Raw genomic sequence first — 17,269 nt, forward strand, 5'->3', positions numbered from 1 at the left:
ACAGAGAGACTATGAGCTGCTGAAGAAGATTCCTGCCAGGATATTGACTTTGTGTTTATCCATAAAGGCTCAAGTTTCACACTGAGTAAGTATAAATGTTGAGAGATTATTCAATAATTAAATGTACTGTAAAGAAAGTAATTTTGGAATATCTTTGGTGAGTGGTGTGCCGCAACATTTTTTCCAATGTAAAACCGTGCCGTGATACAGAAAAGGTTGAAAAACACTGATCTAGTGGATGCATAATGCAACCTCAACAATTTATAATGCAGTGCGCCCTATATACGAAAACAATTTTAAAATAGCCCATTAATTGAAGGTGCGCCTTATACTCTGATGCGCTTTATAGTGCTGAAAATATGGTATTTGAAAGAAAAACAGACATGACATTTCTAATGGAAAAATAGTTTCTTTTTTTGGATTGTCACAGACAATTGGTCAAAAACTTTTGTCTTCTTCACAGACTATGAGAATATTCCAGTGCAACATTTCAACAATTCATTTGCCCTCTCCCAGTCAAAAAGAATGTGAGAACGTCGAGTACGTCTCGCACCGTCAATGGCAGCCGATGTTTTAACACAGACATTGAAAATTTAACAAGCAACCTGTTGGTTCCTTTATTAAACAGTAACATGTTTTGAAAATGATGCATTAATTCTTGGCAGGATCATATTCATAACCTATTAGGATATAAAGTATCACGGTATATCACCATATCGATATATTCTCACAGCCTATTAGTATTTTTTGTCTTTTTGAACAACTCCTTAAGAATGTGGTTGCCCCAAAGATTCTTTGTGAAAAGATGATAAATAATCCAAGACTTGTGAAGTGCTGCAAGCCGTTTTCCTTTCCATTTGAATCACAGGGCTGAGACGGGACGAGAGGGTGTGGCTGTAGCATTAGGCAGCTGCAAAAAGCAGAGGATACATTACACCTCTTAGAAATGTAGAGCCAACTGACCAAAGAGAACTGTTGCAAATTAAAAAAGGAACTCATTACTTTTAAAGAATGTCTGAATTAGGTTAAAATGATGCAGGGCCTGAGTGTCGTGAGCAGATGTCTGCCAACACTTGTGTTAAAAACAAATGTGACATTATCAATCATTAACATGTTCATGATTATTGTATCAGGATGTGCATGTATGCTTCATTAAACATCACTTTTACACACACGTCTCCTTGTTCAATTATGAAAAATGATAACGTGTCAGGTCTCAAGTTAGTGATGCGCTGCTTATGCGTACTGCACAGGCAATACAGACTGCATTAGATGATTCTGTTTCAATGGAATGATATATATGTAACTCCTGTCTGCTGTGGAGCTAAAAATAAGAAAAAAATTTTATTGACATACTGACAAGCGTATATTGATATGGACCCAGTCCTAAAGTATTATTAGAGCCTTTTGACAAACTCCTGGATTAAACTAAATTACAACACATTCTACACAATATATTTTTATGTTATGTGTTACGGTTTGCAAATTGAACAAACATTCCTGAATTGGACCTCTTAAACCTCAAATTGCGGCTCCCTCATCTAAAGGGATCCAACATGACGTATCAACCCATTGACTGCCATCGAGAGCAATAGACCTCAAATTCATTTTACGGTAACTGTGATAGCTGGCATTGATCATGTTTAGGTCAGGGATGTCCCGAAACATAATGATCAGATTATTTTTCGCGATGTTTCTCCAAATACCGAGCCAATACCTGTATTTTTAGACTATTACAAATAATGGAAGAACAACCAGTATTACGTGCTGTATATCCTTTTTTATTTTGGTCTACAAAATGAATTGTATTGCAACAAATCTCTGCCAACCAGGTTACAAAAATACATCAAATAACAATTATATCAGTCGCAAATAGTTCAAAATCAAAAGCTATAATATAACCATTTTACAAAAGAAATAAGTCAAAAGATCAAGAAAAAACTGCACATGGATACTGGATCAGATCAGATCTTCAGAAATCCGACACAGTCCGAAAAATATCTGTATCGGGCGCCGATACAGAGTATCAGATCTAGGGTTGGGCATCAAGGGGAACCAGTTCTATGACTCAGATGCTCCCGGAATCGTTCGAATTTTTAAATTTCGATTCCATGTTTCGATGCCCTGACCGCCGAGCGGAAAAAATTACTCAAGTTCAAAGACTTATATTTATATACAAGTTAAAATTAGCCCTGTGAGAAGTTCATATAATTTGAAGAAAATCATCGAGAAGTAAAGATTTTCATATAAACCATGCAATTTTTTTTACCCTGCCTTTTTTGGACCTTGCCTCCTAAAAGAACGGAATCGAGAATCGCTAGGAAACCGGAATCCAAACGTGGAATCGTAATCGGAATCGTTCAATTTCAAACGATGCCCAACCCTAATCAGATCGGGACAACCGTAGTTTTACTGATATTGACGGCGTCAGATGTCCAATCCATTTTGACTGGGAGGGGTGAATGAATAGGCAGCGAAAAAATGTTCATTCGCCCTTACCTGTCAAACTGGATTGGACGTTTTGTGCCGTCAATGTAAGCCAATTAGTTATTTTATGAAAACATTAAATCTGATCTAGGGGTAGGAATGTCGTCGGTGTGTTTCTTTAGCTTGAATGTTGTAAGTGGTAATATGCCAAAGTTACGTGAAGTCCAGTGTTGTTTTTGGCAGCCCTTTTATTTTTTTGTCTTAGTATTAGTCTTTTGTTGTAAGTGGTAATATGCCAAAGTTACGTGAAGTCCAGTGTTGTTTTTGGCAGCGCTTTTATTTTTTTGTCTTAGTATTAGTCTTTTGGACGATAATACTTATTCTATAGTAGTATAGTAGTCATCGTCTCTAGATTAGTCTTAGTCATATTTTAGTCATCTCAAAATGTGTCTTTGTCTAGTTTTAGAATAATACTTATTCTATAGTAGTATAGTAGTCATAGTCTCTAGATTAGTCTTGGCCATATTTTAGTCATCTCAAAATGTGTCTTTGTCTAGTTTTAGTCGACATGTTCTAAAAATATTTTCGTCTGTAAAATCAATATAACTCCTAAAATAATAACATGCATATAATAAATAAATTAAAATAAATAAAGGTTTCCAACTACTGTATTCTGGATGAGCATTCACAGACGAGCACATATTGTAGCGTCTAAAAGGACAACGCCAACTTGGTGATTATACACAATCAGCAGGAAAACAGTACAATATATTGAATTAAACTCGCCTAGATGCCATGAACCAATATGTAAAAATAGTTGTCCGAGTGTTTAAGAGAATGCTCGCCGTTAGCATTAATCTATTGCTAACGTGAATGCTTTGCTAATGCTACAGTTAAATGTAGCATAGACATGTGCTGATTACCAGTTTCAGGGTAAACCGTGGTATGAAAACATCACGGTTTCAAAAACGCAAAAAAAATTCCATCATACTGTCCCTACTGTATTAGCTATTTTTTATGTCCCAAAAATGCAGGGAGAAATCCCTCGCTTGCAGCTGCAAGGCTCAACCCTCCCCCACCGGTTGTTGCTCAGTTTCAGTGAATCAGCTGTTCTACATGATGGCTGGAGAAGCTGAAACTCCTGAACTTTTTCCCCCATCAAAGAAAACAAAATCGCTAGTATAGGAATACAGTGTTACCTCTACATACGAAGTTAACTCGTTCCGGGACAGTGTTTGTAAGTCCAAATGGTCGTACGTTGAGCAGGATTTTCCTATAGGAATACATTATAATTCCATTAATTTGTTCCACAGCCCAAAAACCTACACTAAATCCTTAATAAATACTGCTGGTATGATTTCAAATGGCAATTACATATAGCAAAACATATTATTAATAAAAAACGGAATAATAATGATAATAATTCCTGTAACAATTTAACGAATCTGGTTCTATTGTGGCGGACGTGTTTTGAATACCGTCAACGGCGGCGGACAGTAGTCCTGTTGTGTTGCACAAGTTCTGAAATAAATTATAAAAACCTGACGATTTCTATGGCGATATTAACTTATAAAGACTGGCGAACTGAGGTCGTCGGAGGACCGTGGAGATCGTAGACATTCTACGGCCGTATTCACGTACTCACGGATGCGCACTCCACGCTCATATTTTTCTATCATTTCCATCTTCATTTCAATGGTAAAGCGTCACCTTTTTCCTTGTTTCACAAGATGCACTAACCTTCTTGGAACCTGTGTTGATTTCTCTCACAAGAAAATCTGCCGTGCGTCCGTCTGCTGCGCTGTCATGTCGTCATTTTTCGAGCATGTCATATGATGTAGAAACAGATGGCGGGTGAAATTTTACGTTGGATGTCGAAAAGATCGTGTGTCGAAGCGATTGAATGTCGAAGTCAGTAAACACTGTCATGAACGTTTCCCACCAGCTATGAAAGTTTACTCAAGCATGTTTAGTGTGTCTAGCGGTGGTACACTGTGGTGTTTTTTTTTTCCGTCTGGCAACCGTCTGTTTTGAGAAAGAGAGTGTGTGTATTATGTAAACTTGATATGAGTCATACACATGTGCTTTTTATGGAAAATAAATATTTTTGTTCTGATGGTAATAATGTTGAGCTGTGGGTTTATGCCCACCTAAAGGACTGCATTTATTTTAATTTTATTTAGAATATTTCTTTTTTTCCATTTTATTTTAACTCAATATTATATTTCTGTTCCAATTTTCTAACATTTTTTTAAACATAAAAATCCTGATCAATGGAAAAACAGTAGAGCTGTAGTTGCAATACTGTGACACCATGAAACCGTGATATTTCGGCTTAGGGTTATCATACCATCAAAATCTCATACCGGCACATGCCTAATTTAGTGCGTGATGATCACTCAGGACAGACCTTTTAAAGCAGGGGTCCCCAAACTTTTTCCTGTGAGGGCCACATAACTTTTCCCTTCTCTGATGAGGGGCCGGGGTCAGTTTTTAACAAAAAAAGTGTGACGATTGCAGGAGTGCCTAAATGTCAAAAATGACTGTTTTTCAGAAAGCTACAATCAAATAGGCCCTTGCTGGATTTTTCACGGAACAAAAGTAAATTAAAAAAATATATATATATGATATAATATAATATAATATAATATAATATAATATAATATAATATAATATAATATAATATAATATAATATAATATAATATAATATAATATAACATAACATAACTAGGGCTGTCAAAATTATCGCGTTAACGGGCGGTAATTATTTTTTAAAAATTAATCACGTTAAAATATTTGACACATTTAACGCACATGCCCCGCTCAAACAGAGTAAAATTACACCACAGTGTCATGTTCATTTGTTACTTGTGTTTTTTGGTGTTTTGTCGCCCTCTGCTGGCGCTTAGGTGTGACTGATTTTATGGGTTTCAGCACCATGAGCATTGTGTAATTATTGACATAAACAATGGCGAGCTACAAGTTTATTTTTTTGTTTGAAAATTTTACAAATTTTATTAAAACCAAAAAATTAAGAGGTGTTTTTAATATAAAATGTCTATAACTTGTACTAACATTTATCTTTTAAGAACAAGTCTTTCAATCCATGGATCGCTTTCACAGAATGTTTATAATGTTAATGCCATCTTGTTGATTTATTTTACAATAAGCAAATACAGTACTTATGTACAGTATGTTGAATGTATTTATCCGTCTTGTGTCTTATCTTTCCATTACATCAATAATTTACAGAAAAATATGGCATATTTAATAGATGGTTTGAATTGCGATTAATTAATTTTTAAGCTGTGATTAACTCGATTAAAAATTTTAATCGTTTGACAGCCCTAAATATAATATAATTTATTATATTATAAATATAATATAATATGATTTAATATATAATATTATATTATATTATATTATATTATATTATATTATATTATATTATATTATATTATATTATATTATATTATATCTATTAATCAAATAGATAATAACCAAATAACCCTCTCTGGGTTCTTCACAGAAAAAGCCAGAAAATAAATAACACAAGTAAAAAAAAAAAAAAAAAATTGTTCAGGGGGCCGGACCAAATGTGGAGGCGGATCCGGCCCGCGGGCCGTAGTTTGGGTACCCTGTTTTAAAGGATAAAGCAACGTTGCCTATTCTCTCTCGCCAAGAAAACAACTCTTACCGTGTGTGCAAGCTTTCATGGAGACGACACATTGGTGAGTTGGGGGAGATGGGGCAAAGGGTGCAGCACGTCACGAGTGACACAACCACACACTGCTACAATGCAAGCTAACTAACTACTCATAAAATGTCACATATTGTGAACATGTGACGGAAACTATTGCGCATTTTCGTCTCATTCTCTTCTCGGCAGACGAAAACTGGCATGCGTCTCGATATGTTTTAGTCACCCAAAACACGTTTTAAGTTCATTATCGTCTCTTTATTGCCATGAAAAAAAGTGTTCGTTGACGAAATATTGTCGTCATCGTAGAAGAAAACAACACTGGTGTGGTCAATGTAAAAATGGCTCATGTTTAAGGCAACTCTTTTGTTTATCACTGTCAATGGCAGCCAATGTGTTAAGCAATGCTTTAAGGGAGATAATGATCATTTTTATTGACAGTCGTACGGATATTAATTTACTCTAAGGTGAATTCTTGTCGCTGTAGTTTATAGTGGTGTAGAACTTCTTTTCCGGGATTTTTATGTTAATACCTTCTGATCAGCCACCTCTCTGGCTGACCCATCTGTTTTGTCCCCACTGCTGGGTCCTGCTGCCCCTTGAGTTCGTGACTTTTTCATGAGAGTGCGGGATTGAGTCTCTTTCTCGTTCTCAAAAGTCTTCTGTTTTGATTCCACATCATTTCGCCCCGACTTCTCTTTGGAATCTTTGTTGGATGTCTTTTTGATCCCACTGTCTATACTTTTTACATCCTCCTTATCCCTCATTTTCACTTTTTTCCCAGAACTCCGCGTTTCTTTGCTGGAGGTATTCTTGTCTTTGTTGTCAAACAAAGCAACATATGCACTATAGTCTGTGAATAGGGAATTAGTGGCAGAAGGGGTTCGAAAGTCTGCAGTGTGTGCAGGTGAGTCCGGGGTAGGTTTTCCATCAGAAATGTGTCTGCCAGTGGAGGACGATCGTCTTCTCGGTGGGAGGCGAGTGTCTGGGGTGTTTAAGTGTTGGGCTTTGCTGGGTATGTGAGGGGGTGATTGTTGTTTTGGTGAAGGGGTTTGAAAGTTTGCATTGTGTGCAGGTGAGTCTGGGCTAGGTTTTCCATCATATATGTATCTGCTAGTGGAGGACGATCGTCTTCTCGGTTGGAGGTGAGTGTCTGGGGTGTTTAAGTGTTGGGCTTTCCTGGGTGTGTGAGGAGGTGGTTGTTGTTTTGGTGAAGGGGTTCGAAAGTTTGTATTGTGTGCAGGTGAGTCTGGGGTAGGTTTTCCATCATATATGTGTCTGCTAGTGGAGGACGATCGTCTCCTCGGTGGGAGGTGAGTGTCTGGGGTGTTTAAATGTTGGGCCTTCCTGGGTGTGTGAGGGGGTGATTGTTGTTTTGGTGACAGGGGATATTCTAGGGAGACACTTCTGATTTTTTTCTTTGTCAAATTTGTGGTATTATCACTTGGTTCCTGTAATGCGGCATCTTTGGACGGCTCATCCATCCCAGCCTGAATCCGCTCCCACATAGTTAATGGAGAACTTTGACCGTAAGATATTTTTTGTGGTTTGTTTTCTTTTACATGGTATGTTTTCTTTTCAGATTCAGTTTCATTCAGAATTTCCTTAGGTTTTGGATTAGTGAGCGGTTTCGATGTAGCCTTGGTTTCAGCCTCTCCTGTTGCTACCAGCTGGTCTTCCTGAGGCTTTACACTTCTATCACAGTGTACTGGACTCACTGTTTTTATGTCATCTGAAATATTTTGTTCAATATTCAAACAGTCTCTGTTCGTTGCCAAAGGAGCCACGGCAATTCTTCCGTTGTCATCCTTGCGTCCAACAGCTTTTTCATTTTTTCTTACTGCGGAGGTTTCTTTTTGTGTGTGCTGTTGATTTTTCGGGAAGGCGTCACTCTTGCTGTCATCTTTCTGCGTTTTAGTTTTCCCATTGCTATTTTTCTTCATTTTAGACACAGTCTGTTGCTTGTTTTCTCCAGTGTGCTTCTCTGTGGTCTCTGTGTTGCTAGTGCTAACAGTTGGCGTGCCCAAGCCATTGCTGTTGTTGCTATCTTTGGTAGCTTGATGGTTTGTGTGGGGTTCCATAGTATACGTTTTGGAGCTTGAGGATGAAGAAGAGGTAGGTCGAGAGGTGTCAAGAGTGTGAGTAACGGAGGAAATTTCAGAGGTGCTATATGGTTGTGTATTATTAGCTTGATTCACTAGTGGTGTTGTTTTTGTATCAGCGAGTTCTTTTCCTGAGTTTGAGTGAGCAGGATCCGGCAGGTAAGAGGCTCCTGTAACAGCAGATAAACTAGTCCCAATTTTTGGTGCTGCTCTATTTGTTTGTTCATCAAGGTGGTCTATTTTACTAGAATTTTGATTTTGTTCTATGTTGCTAAACAAAAGAGAGAGGTGTTTTGTGCCTTGACTTTTATTCGGACTAGTTAATTCAACTGAATGTAGACTCTGCTTAGTGTTACGGGAATTATCAGCATTGGTGGCAAATCGCGATGCACCTGAGTGGGATTCAGGTTTCTCAACATTTGCGCTGCTTTGTATCCTGTCATACACAGTCTCCTTAACTTTATGAAGATCTGGTGATTGTGGGACATTTAGCTTCTCCTCAATTTTAGAAGTTGTCTCTCTGGGCTTTTCCACTTCTGGCATTGGTTCGTCAGACATGGTCAAAGGGTTTCTGAACCGAATGGCTTGACTGGTTTCAAACCTCTCAGAGCGTTGCAGATGCACTTGAGTTGGTTTGCTCGCATCCACGATATTTATGAATCCGATTACATCACTTGGGGGGTCAGGCTCTGGCCAGGTGGGCAAATAAGGGATCAGGTACGCCTTCTCTAAATTCATGAGCCCAGGATGCATTGAATCCTCCTCTTGAACAGGTTCTTTACTCGCTCTTCCTCGCCTTCTCTTCTTAGTATCTGGGGCCTCTGGTGTCTGGGATTCTTTAGGGCTTTCTTGGTCAGCAGCGGTGGTAGTGCTAGCTCCATCTCCAATGAGTAAGGCATACTTTGGGTTGTACAATTTCCTTATAGTAGAAGAAGGAAGGACTACTGGGGCTAGCTGAACAGGAGCCTCACGCTCTGGCTCAGGCTCTGTGGTGACTTGCTGGAGATCAACAAATCTTGAGGTCATGTAAAGGTGACGAAAGAGATGATCAAAGGCCTCCACTGCTTGGCCTGTAACCACGGTCACGAGATTTTTATCCAGTCGTGAGGACATCCAGGTGAAACTATAGATTATTCAGATAACACAAACAAACATTACAAAAAAGCAGTTCACAGCTGGTAATAAATAAGACCGTGACAATGAAGTGCTGACAATTAGATGAGTGTTAAAAACTGCCAGACACCATGTATTAAACCTGTCAAGAGTGAATTATTACCCTTCTTAATAAAGCCCTAGGTTTGACAGGGTATCACTGTCCAGTCACATTTTGATAAGGGCAAAATAATTTTTTCGCTTAGCTTCATGGAATGTGTAGCTGTTTATACAGCTGATATGTAGAGAAGAAATGTTAAAATCTATAGACAGTGTTGACATTATGTGTCAGGTATACACAATAGTCATGCTGACCTGAATGACCCGGACAAGGCTTTGTCTCCATCGATGAACATGAATCTGTGTCCTAGTCGACCTTTCACCATGGTGCAGGAACGAGTGTAGAACTCTGTTCCAGCTGTGCAGCGTACACGGAGGTTCTACAATATATAAACACATATACAATCATACTCTATACTCTAATGTTGGAAAAACAAGGACAGTTGCTTGGATACCAATCTAATGTGTATGACAAAATCGGATGATTTCTATGCTAATGAGGTTTATTGACTGAATGAAACCTTTCAGGTACAGCGGCCACTCTAGTAAATATACTGTATATTTAAAAGTTATCATTAGCTTAACTCATTCACTGACAGCCCAGGAATGTGTTGTGGTTGTTAGTAGATAGGGGAAATTGATATTGAAAAGCCCTATTGAACAACTGCTTGCTTCCAGCCTCCCCTGTTGAAATGGATAGGACGTCTATTGCCATCAACGGCAACCAAGGAGTTAAGCTATGTGAGGTCACAAAGGATTTATAAAACAAAAAAAAAAACAAAAAAATTAATAGAATTCCAAAAGCTGAATAAACAGGGTCCACAATTTGTCTTTACAGTGATCCCTCGTTTTTTGCGGTTAATGGGGACCACAACCCACCGCAATAAGTGAAAAACGGCATAGTAGAAAAAAAATTATATAATTTTTTGTATGTGTGTTCAATATTTTTTTTCAGATTTAGCATGGGAAAGAGATACATCTGAAATAAATGTTTTTTTTTTCTTTTTTTTTCTTAAACTTTTTTCACAAAGTATAATTAAAAAAAACCTTTTATGTATATATATTTTAAATGGTTTTAAAGAACTTTAAATGTAATAATTATGATAAGTTTTAAACATGTTACTTACTGTCGCACCGATTTATTTTTAAACAATAAAGTAGAAAAATGCTTGTCTTTATTAAATGCTTCATTTAGTGAGTCCACTCAAATCCTCTCAAGCTGCTCACTTACACACAATGAGTTGCCACAGCAACTTTTTAACAAGCTAAATTATGATTGACACATGCGGCGCTTTGAATTTTCGACTTCCAAGTGTCTCTGGCAAGATCAAACCTTAACATTTGTCAATCCTCGTTAACTAATAAGCAACTCCAGTGCACTGCTAGACCAAGAAAAGCAGCAGGAGGGAGAGAGAGACAACGTGATTGGATCGGGAGAGCTCATCTGTATTTATTTATTTATTTTATTTTAATTGAAAACCAATCTGCGATGGACTGAGGGTGCAAAGTTTTAAGCGTGAAGTAGTGAGGGATTACTGTTTTGTTATTTTTTTTCAATTTATTACAATTTTTATTTTACTTAGAGTTATATATTTTATTTTTTTCATTATTTTTTATATCAATATTTTTTATTGCTGATCGCGCAATATGTGAGGACAACACGAATACTACAATTGGATGTCACACAGGGTCCACAAAATATAGCTGCAAGTTTGAGACCCGTCTTATATGAATGTAATAAAAACACTTGAGAAAAAAATCCTAATTCGTGCACAAAATGGTTAAAATCGTGAAAGAGAGTGCTGCATTTAAATAAAGCTTATCCATTTCCAGTTTCTTATGAATGCATTCATCAAGCTTTTACACTTCTCTTTGCTTCCTTCCACCAGTCATCGCACAATGACATGATGTATGATGATCACTATTTCTGGCCACGATTTGCCACTTACTTGTGAAGACATCCCCTGTGCTAGATAATGCCCACAGTGATGCCATGTGCAGAGATGTCAGTTAAAGCCTTGTCAGAAAGAGACTTCGATTGTTACTATCAATAGCTCGGCACAACTCAGTATTTCAGTCTTAGCACAAGCCTCAGCAAGGAACATGATAATGCCCAGCAGTATGCATAAAAGTCCCTGCTCCCTAATGGAAATACAGTATATTGCAGAGAGTGGCTCAAACAATACAGTGAAATTTCTAGGCTTGTAAAGTTGTTAAGATTAAAATAGTCTGTGAGACTACATCTTATCTCCAATTTAGTTAAACAAGTTCAAACGAACTCTGATTGCCTGTCTCCCTAAACGTAGTCTATCATGAGCCTAGCGACATGATATGCACATTTGAAGAGGATCCATGCCCTCTACTGGCAAACTCGGAACGTACAGACAACAATAAGTTCGCAATTAATGAATTAGCTCTGAGACAAAAATAAATTCATTAAAAATCAGGCGAATACAGTGATCCCTCGTTTTTCGGGGTTAATTTGGACTGCCCCCCCCCCCCGCGAAAATCCGCCAAGTAGAGGCGGAGCTTATTTACATATTTCTTTTCTGTGTGTGTTCAATGTATTTATTCCAATTTAAAAGCATCGGAAATACCTGTTTTCCCCCTTTTTTGTCCCCCAAAATGTAATTTCAAAACAAAACAAAAAAAAAGCCCTTATATGTATACAGTATGTATGTTTTATTAAATGTTTTTTAAGCACTGCAAATGTAATAGTTATGATATAATTGAGATATATATAAAAGAAAATGATTTGTACATGTATACATGCATATATCTTAACATTTATAAATAAAATACTGTATTTAATATTATTATTTTTTATTGATTGAGGGATTGGACTGAGGGTGCGAAGTTTGAAGCGCAATTTCGCGAGGGATCACTGTAAATCCATAGAATGTAGCCACCAAATTAGGCGAACCCATTTTAGTTAGTCCTCACTAAGAAGAATTACAACATCATCATTGGGCGGTTTCAAAATGGACATTACAGGTGTGTTATGTTTTTTTTTTAAAATTTTGTTATACTTTTAAATCGAAAAATGTGCTGTACAAATATGCATTTGGTTGCACAGTGGCTGACCGGTTAACATGATGCCTTGCTATTGCCCAATGCAAAAAGGCATAAAATTATAAGCCCCAAAATAATGTTTGTTTCATTCACACAGAGAAAACAGGCAAAGGCTGGGGCAATCGCTTTGACTTTGCATAGGAGTTGAATAAAAGCTGTGCTGCGAAGTGGGCACTCGACCCCCACCATAAGCCTTGGCTGTGCCAACATATTAAACAAAGTTATTTGACACATTCTTGTGTCGTAAATTCAGATGCATCATTATGTGCACACTTTAATGTAAAAAACATGCAGTTGGGAATTCTGAGATCCCGGCGAGTTATTGAAGAGAGATGTCGTAGAGAGAAGGAAATCGGTCAGAAAAAAAACGATAACTTGCCAAACCCGAAGAGCCTTGCTCACTTGTCATGTGTAGCTGTCATACAGGGTTTATTGAGCTCAGGCTGCCGCATGAGACTGGTATTTTCTGCAGTTTTTTTTTTTTTTTTAAATAATCCAGAAGCAGATGGCGCTGAGAGTCTGCCAGCCTGCCTTTGTCCTTTCTTTTCGTCCCTCCAAGGCAAGAGCTAGCTAAGGGGAGTCTGAGCGTGTGTGTGCCTGTTTTGCGACTGTTTTTTCAAATCCATGCACTTGCCCTTATTCATTTGTATGTGTGTGTGTGTACTTCATAACACACCACATATTTACTGTCATCAATGCCAAAATATAAACATATATTTCAGCTCAAATTCCCATTGCCCATTTAAGTTGACATTGCAATAGATTGGAATGGTTAAATTTGAGAGAAAAAAGGTAAAAATGGAAAAATCCTGTTTTTCAGTATCTAAATTATAAATTGATTACACTTCTATAACACCACATCCTTCAACCGCCAAAAACAAAGCCTCACTATTTGATAAACGCTCTTTTGAAGCAGAGAGTACGTGACTGTGTTTTGTTCGGGGCTTTAACTGGATCCCTCAACACGGGTTAGGTTCTTGCATTTTGTTGCCATAAATCCATCCATTGGCTATGCTTTACAGCTAATACTAAAGCTAACCAAATAAGTCGTACACTAACAGCAACCTAGCATCAAACGCAATGTTGTTTTTGACAGCAATGACGATAACGAAAATATTTCGTCGACGAACAATTTTTTTCATGGCGATGACATGACAATGACGAGCTGAAAACGTGGCTTGGGAAACTTGATCGTAACGAGAAGAATGCCAGTTTTCGTCTGGCGAGACGAAAATGCGACATCGATTCTGTCATGTTCACAATGCGTGACATTTTCATATTGTATGTGGAGTACATCAGCTTGCATCGTGGCAGTGTTTGGGTCATGTCACTCATGTGAGATGTACTGCGCCTCTCCCTCCTCACCGGAGTTTAAGATGTGTCTCAAGCTAGGCTGTGCTCCATCTTTCTTGTTCGGAAACACTGTAGGATTTCTTTGCTTATCTTGGCAAGAGAGACTATGCAATGTTGCTTTAGCTGTTAAAGGTATGTGCTGAGTGATCATCAGACGCTAAATGTAAACCCTAATGTTAGCCTTAGCTTTAGCTTCAGAATGGTGAGCGTCCTGGCCAATCTAAAGCAGAGCTACTTGGCTTTTCTGGTCAGAAAGTCTGGAGGATGTTAAACACTCGGACAACTTTTTTTTACATACAGTTTGTGGCTTCTAGGTAGGTTTAATTGAAAATAATGTACTGCTTTTCCTGCTGAGTGTGTATTTTCATCACAAAGGTGGTGGTGTCCTTGTAGATGCTACAATATGTGCTCATCTGTCTATGTTCGTTTGAAATTGTTGGAAACTTGTTTTTATGGAGGTAGATTTGTGTCTTTATTATTCAATCAAAAAAAAAAAAGTTGCTTCAATCAAAATATATATTTTGAATCGAAGAAAACGTCACTTCAATAAAAAAAATGTGTTTGGATGCAAAAATACATTTGAAACTCAAAAAAATATATATTTGAAAACTATTTTTCTTTGATTGAAATAAAAAAAAAAAAAAAAATTTAAATCAAGTTTTTTTTTGATTGAAACACCATTTTTGATTGAAGTCATGTAATTTTGTGTTTGGACCACTTTTTTGGCTAGGACATTTGTGTCTTATTCAATCAAAAATTAAGTTGCTTCAAACAAAAAAATGTATATTTTCAAAAGAAAAATCACCTCAATCAAAATTTTTTAAAAAATTCAATCGTAGAAAAAAAGGTTGGAATGTGAAAAAAAAATCTGAGACTCAGAAATTTGCATTTGAACACTTTATTTTTCATTCAAGCTGTTTTCTTTGATTGAAGCAATCCTTTTTGTGTTTGAGCCATATTAGGGGTAGGACATTTGTGTCAAAATCATTCAATCGCAATAAAAGTTGCTTTAATCAAAAAACTATTTTTAATCAAAGAAAAAAAAATCATTTGCAAAAATATTTATTTTTTGAAAATATTTTTTTTTATTTGAAATATATATTTTTTATTGAAGTGTCACTTTTTTTTGAAAAGCAAAAAGTTTTAAACTCTTTTTTTTTTCCAAAGTGGAAAAAGTTTTGAACACACTTTTTTTTTTTTTTGAAGTGGGAAGAGTTTTGAAGGCACTTTTTTTCGATTGAATCATTTTGACACAAAGATTCAACTTCAATGCTAGTTCCGGTGTGTTTGAGTGGCAGCTGATTACGCCAATGGCATAAAAGCAAGAATACTGGCCACCAGGGCTCCATCCAGCCATCGGAGTCTCCTGAAGTCCAAGCTGAACATAGAGCACCGGTACGGGGGTGTGACATCGGCATTCTCTCTCCCTCTGTTATTTTAATGAAGCGTACCAACTCTCTCAATAACAGAGGGGTGTCCTAACAACTAGCACAAACGAATGGCACCAATTCGGAACCATTTTGCAGTAAATGAGGGGCTTAGAGGGACGTCATCACTCGACATTAATATCTCAAGCCCCCCAATTTACCGCAAAATGGACCCGAATTTTTTTGTGCGTCAGATGGGGGGGGGCAACTTTACGGAGGCCCGTAGAGATGGTCACAAAGGACATATAGCAATATACAAAGTGACGTCTTTTTTGTTATTATTTTTTAACTTCTGGGTCATTGTCTTTGCAATTGTCTTGCGAGCCTTCTGCGGTCGTGCTGCGAGCCATTTGCTCCCATGTTGTGGCAATTGGGGTTCGTGCTTTTACCAATTTGCGATTGCGCTTTAGGAATTGGGGATCGTGTTGTGGTAGTTTGCATTCGTGCTTTTTTTCTTTTACAAAGCGTTTGCAATTGGGTTTCGTGCTTTTTCTATTTGTAAAGTGTTTGGACTTTGCAATTTCGCCTGACACCTCTCGGCTACCGTAAAAGTCTATTGTTTATCAGTACATTACAGAAAATAATAATAATAACTTTATCACAATATGCTAATTTTTTTAGAAGGACTATAAGGGCGCACATTATAAGGTAGTCGTAGTACTGCTTGGGGTTGCTTTATACATCAACTAGACGGTGCTGCGCTAAAGGGAATGTAATGCCATGATTAACCAATATTCATCCATACTGCATACTGCATCGGATTATAAGTTGCACTGTCTGCCTTTGAGAAAATAGAAGGGTTTTAGGTGTGCCTTTTAGTGCGGAAAATGCGTTAACTGTTGACTAAAACTCGACAAAATTTGAGATTTTGTCGACTAAAACTAGACGAAAACATTTTGAAATGACTAAAATATGACTAAGACTATCAAGTATTTTCGTCCATGAGACTAAGACAAAAACAACACTGGGCAAACGTGTTCACATACTGCTTATATGGGCTTTATTGATTGACTGAGTGGTCAACAGTTTAATTGATTGGTCAATAGTTGGTTGATGAGTTCTAAAACAACAAAGTCAAATCTAGGTGTGTTGTTCGAAAGCGCCAACATGCGCACTTCCAAAAACTAAAAGTCACACGTACAGTGGGGAGAACAAGTATTTGATACACTGCCAATGGGTTTTCCCATTGACTGTGAATCAAATACTTGTTCTCCCCACTGTATGCTCACTGATAATAATATATATATATATTTTTTTACTGTGAGCATCTGGACTAGCTAATCAGCCCTACTGTATATCAGATGAGCAGTTCGAGCAGCTGGACGCAAAGTAGGCAACCCACCATTGGTCAGCACCATTCCAGGAGACCAAAATTTACCACTAGAAAGGCATCTACGTTAACTTGATGGCTGCCTTTGACGGCGCAAGACGTCCACTTGATTTTAACTGAGAGGGACGAATGAACAAGTTAATATCAAAACGTTCCATTAGACCAAAGATTTCCACTACAATAGTGTCAAAATTCACTGCCATTAACAGCGCTAGACAAATTTACAGCAACAAAACAAAGAATGACAGAAGAATGATGTTTATGTAGTGTGAGTGAGACCACAGCTGAGCGTTCCACATGGGTGCTGTGACTGTTAGTGAAGTGAAGCAGAGTTCTTGAATCAAAATCAAAGCATGAAATATTTGTTCGGAAACCCTTTAGCGAATAGCGTCGTCCGTCTACAGAGATTCCACTGTAATCAAGTTGATGCCAGGAGCTGACTATCTGAAATCCAGCATACTGGAGTGACAGACTTCTTTTAACATTTGTGTCACAATGTGCATTGAAAAAAAGTTGCTTGGAGCACATATGTCATAAAACTTTTATTACATTCCTATCATTCATCATCAAAGGTGTGCGTTTATAGAGTGTTTTATTGCTTCATTGATGTTACAGTTATGAGCAGTTATTATATATATATATTAT

At 37.4% G+C, this 17,269-nt stretch overlaps 1 protein-coding gene across 4 annotated transcripts in view; it reads right to left on the reverse strand.

The window, feature by feature from the left end:
• Positions 1 to 724: 724 nt before the first annotated feature.
• LOC130904687 (protein FAM83G-like) overlaps positions 725 to 17,269 on the reverse strand; it is a 31,661-nt gene continuing 15,116 nt past the window's right edge. Inside the window, exons 3-6 of one of the 4 annotated variants that reach the window (XM_057817623.1) lie at positions 9,698 to 9,822; positions 6,662 to 9,353; positions 3,627 to 3,700; positions 769 to 910 (exon numbers count right to left, since the gene is read on the reverse strand). In XM_057817623.1, coding sequence (XP_057673606.1) covers positions 3,641 to 3,700; positions 6,662 to 9,353; positions 9,698 to 9,822 — 2,877 coding nt within the window. In that variant the 3' untranslated portion in view covers positions 769 to 910; positions 3,627 to 3,640. Of the gene's footprint in view, positions 3,701 to 6,589; positions 9,354 to 9,697; positions 9,823 to 17,269 lie in introns of all 4 variants that reach the window. The other 3 variants (XM_057817625.1, XM_057817622.1, XR_009060892.1) reach the window with 3 other exon arrangements.

Source organism: Corythoichthys intestinalis, chromosome 16 (genome assembly GCF_030265065.1).
Source record: "Corythoichthys intestinalis isolate RoL2023-P3 chromosome 16, ASM3026506v1, whole genome shotgun sequence".
Lineage (NCBI taxonomy): Eukaryota > Metazoa > Chordata > Actinopteri > Syngnathiformes > Syngnathidae > Corythoichthys > Corythoichthys intestinalis.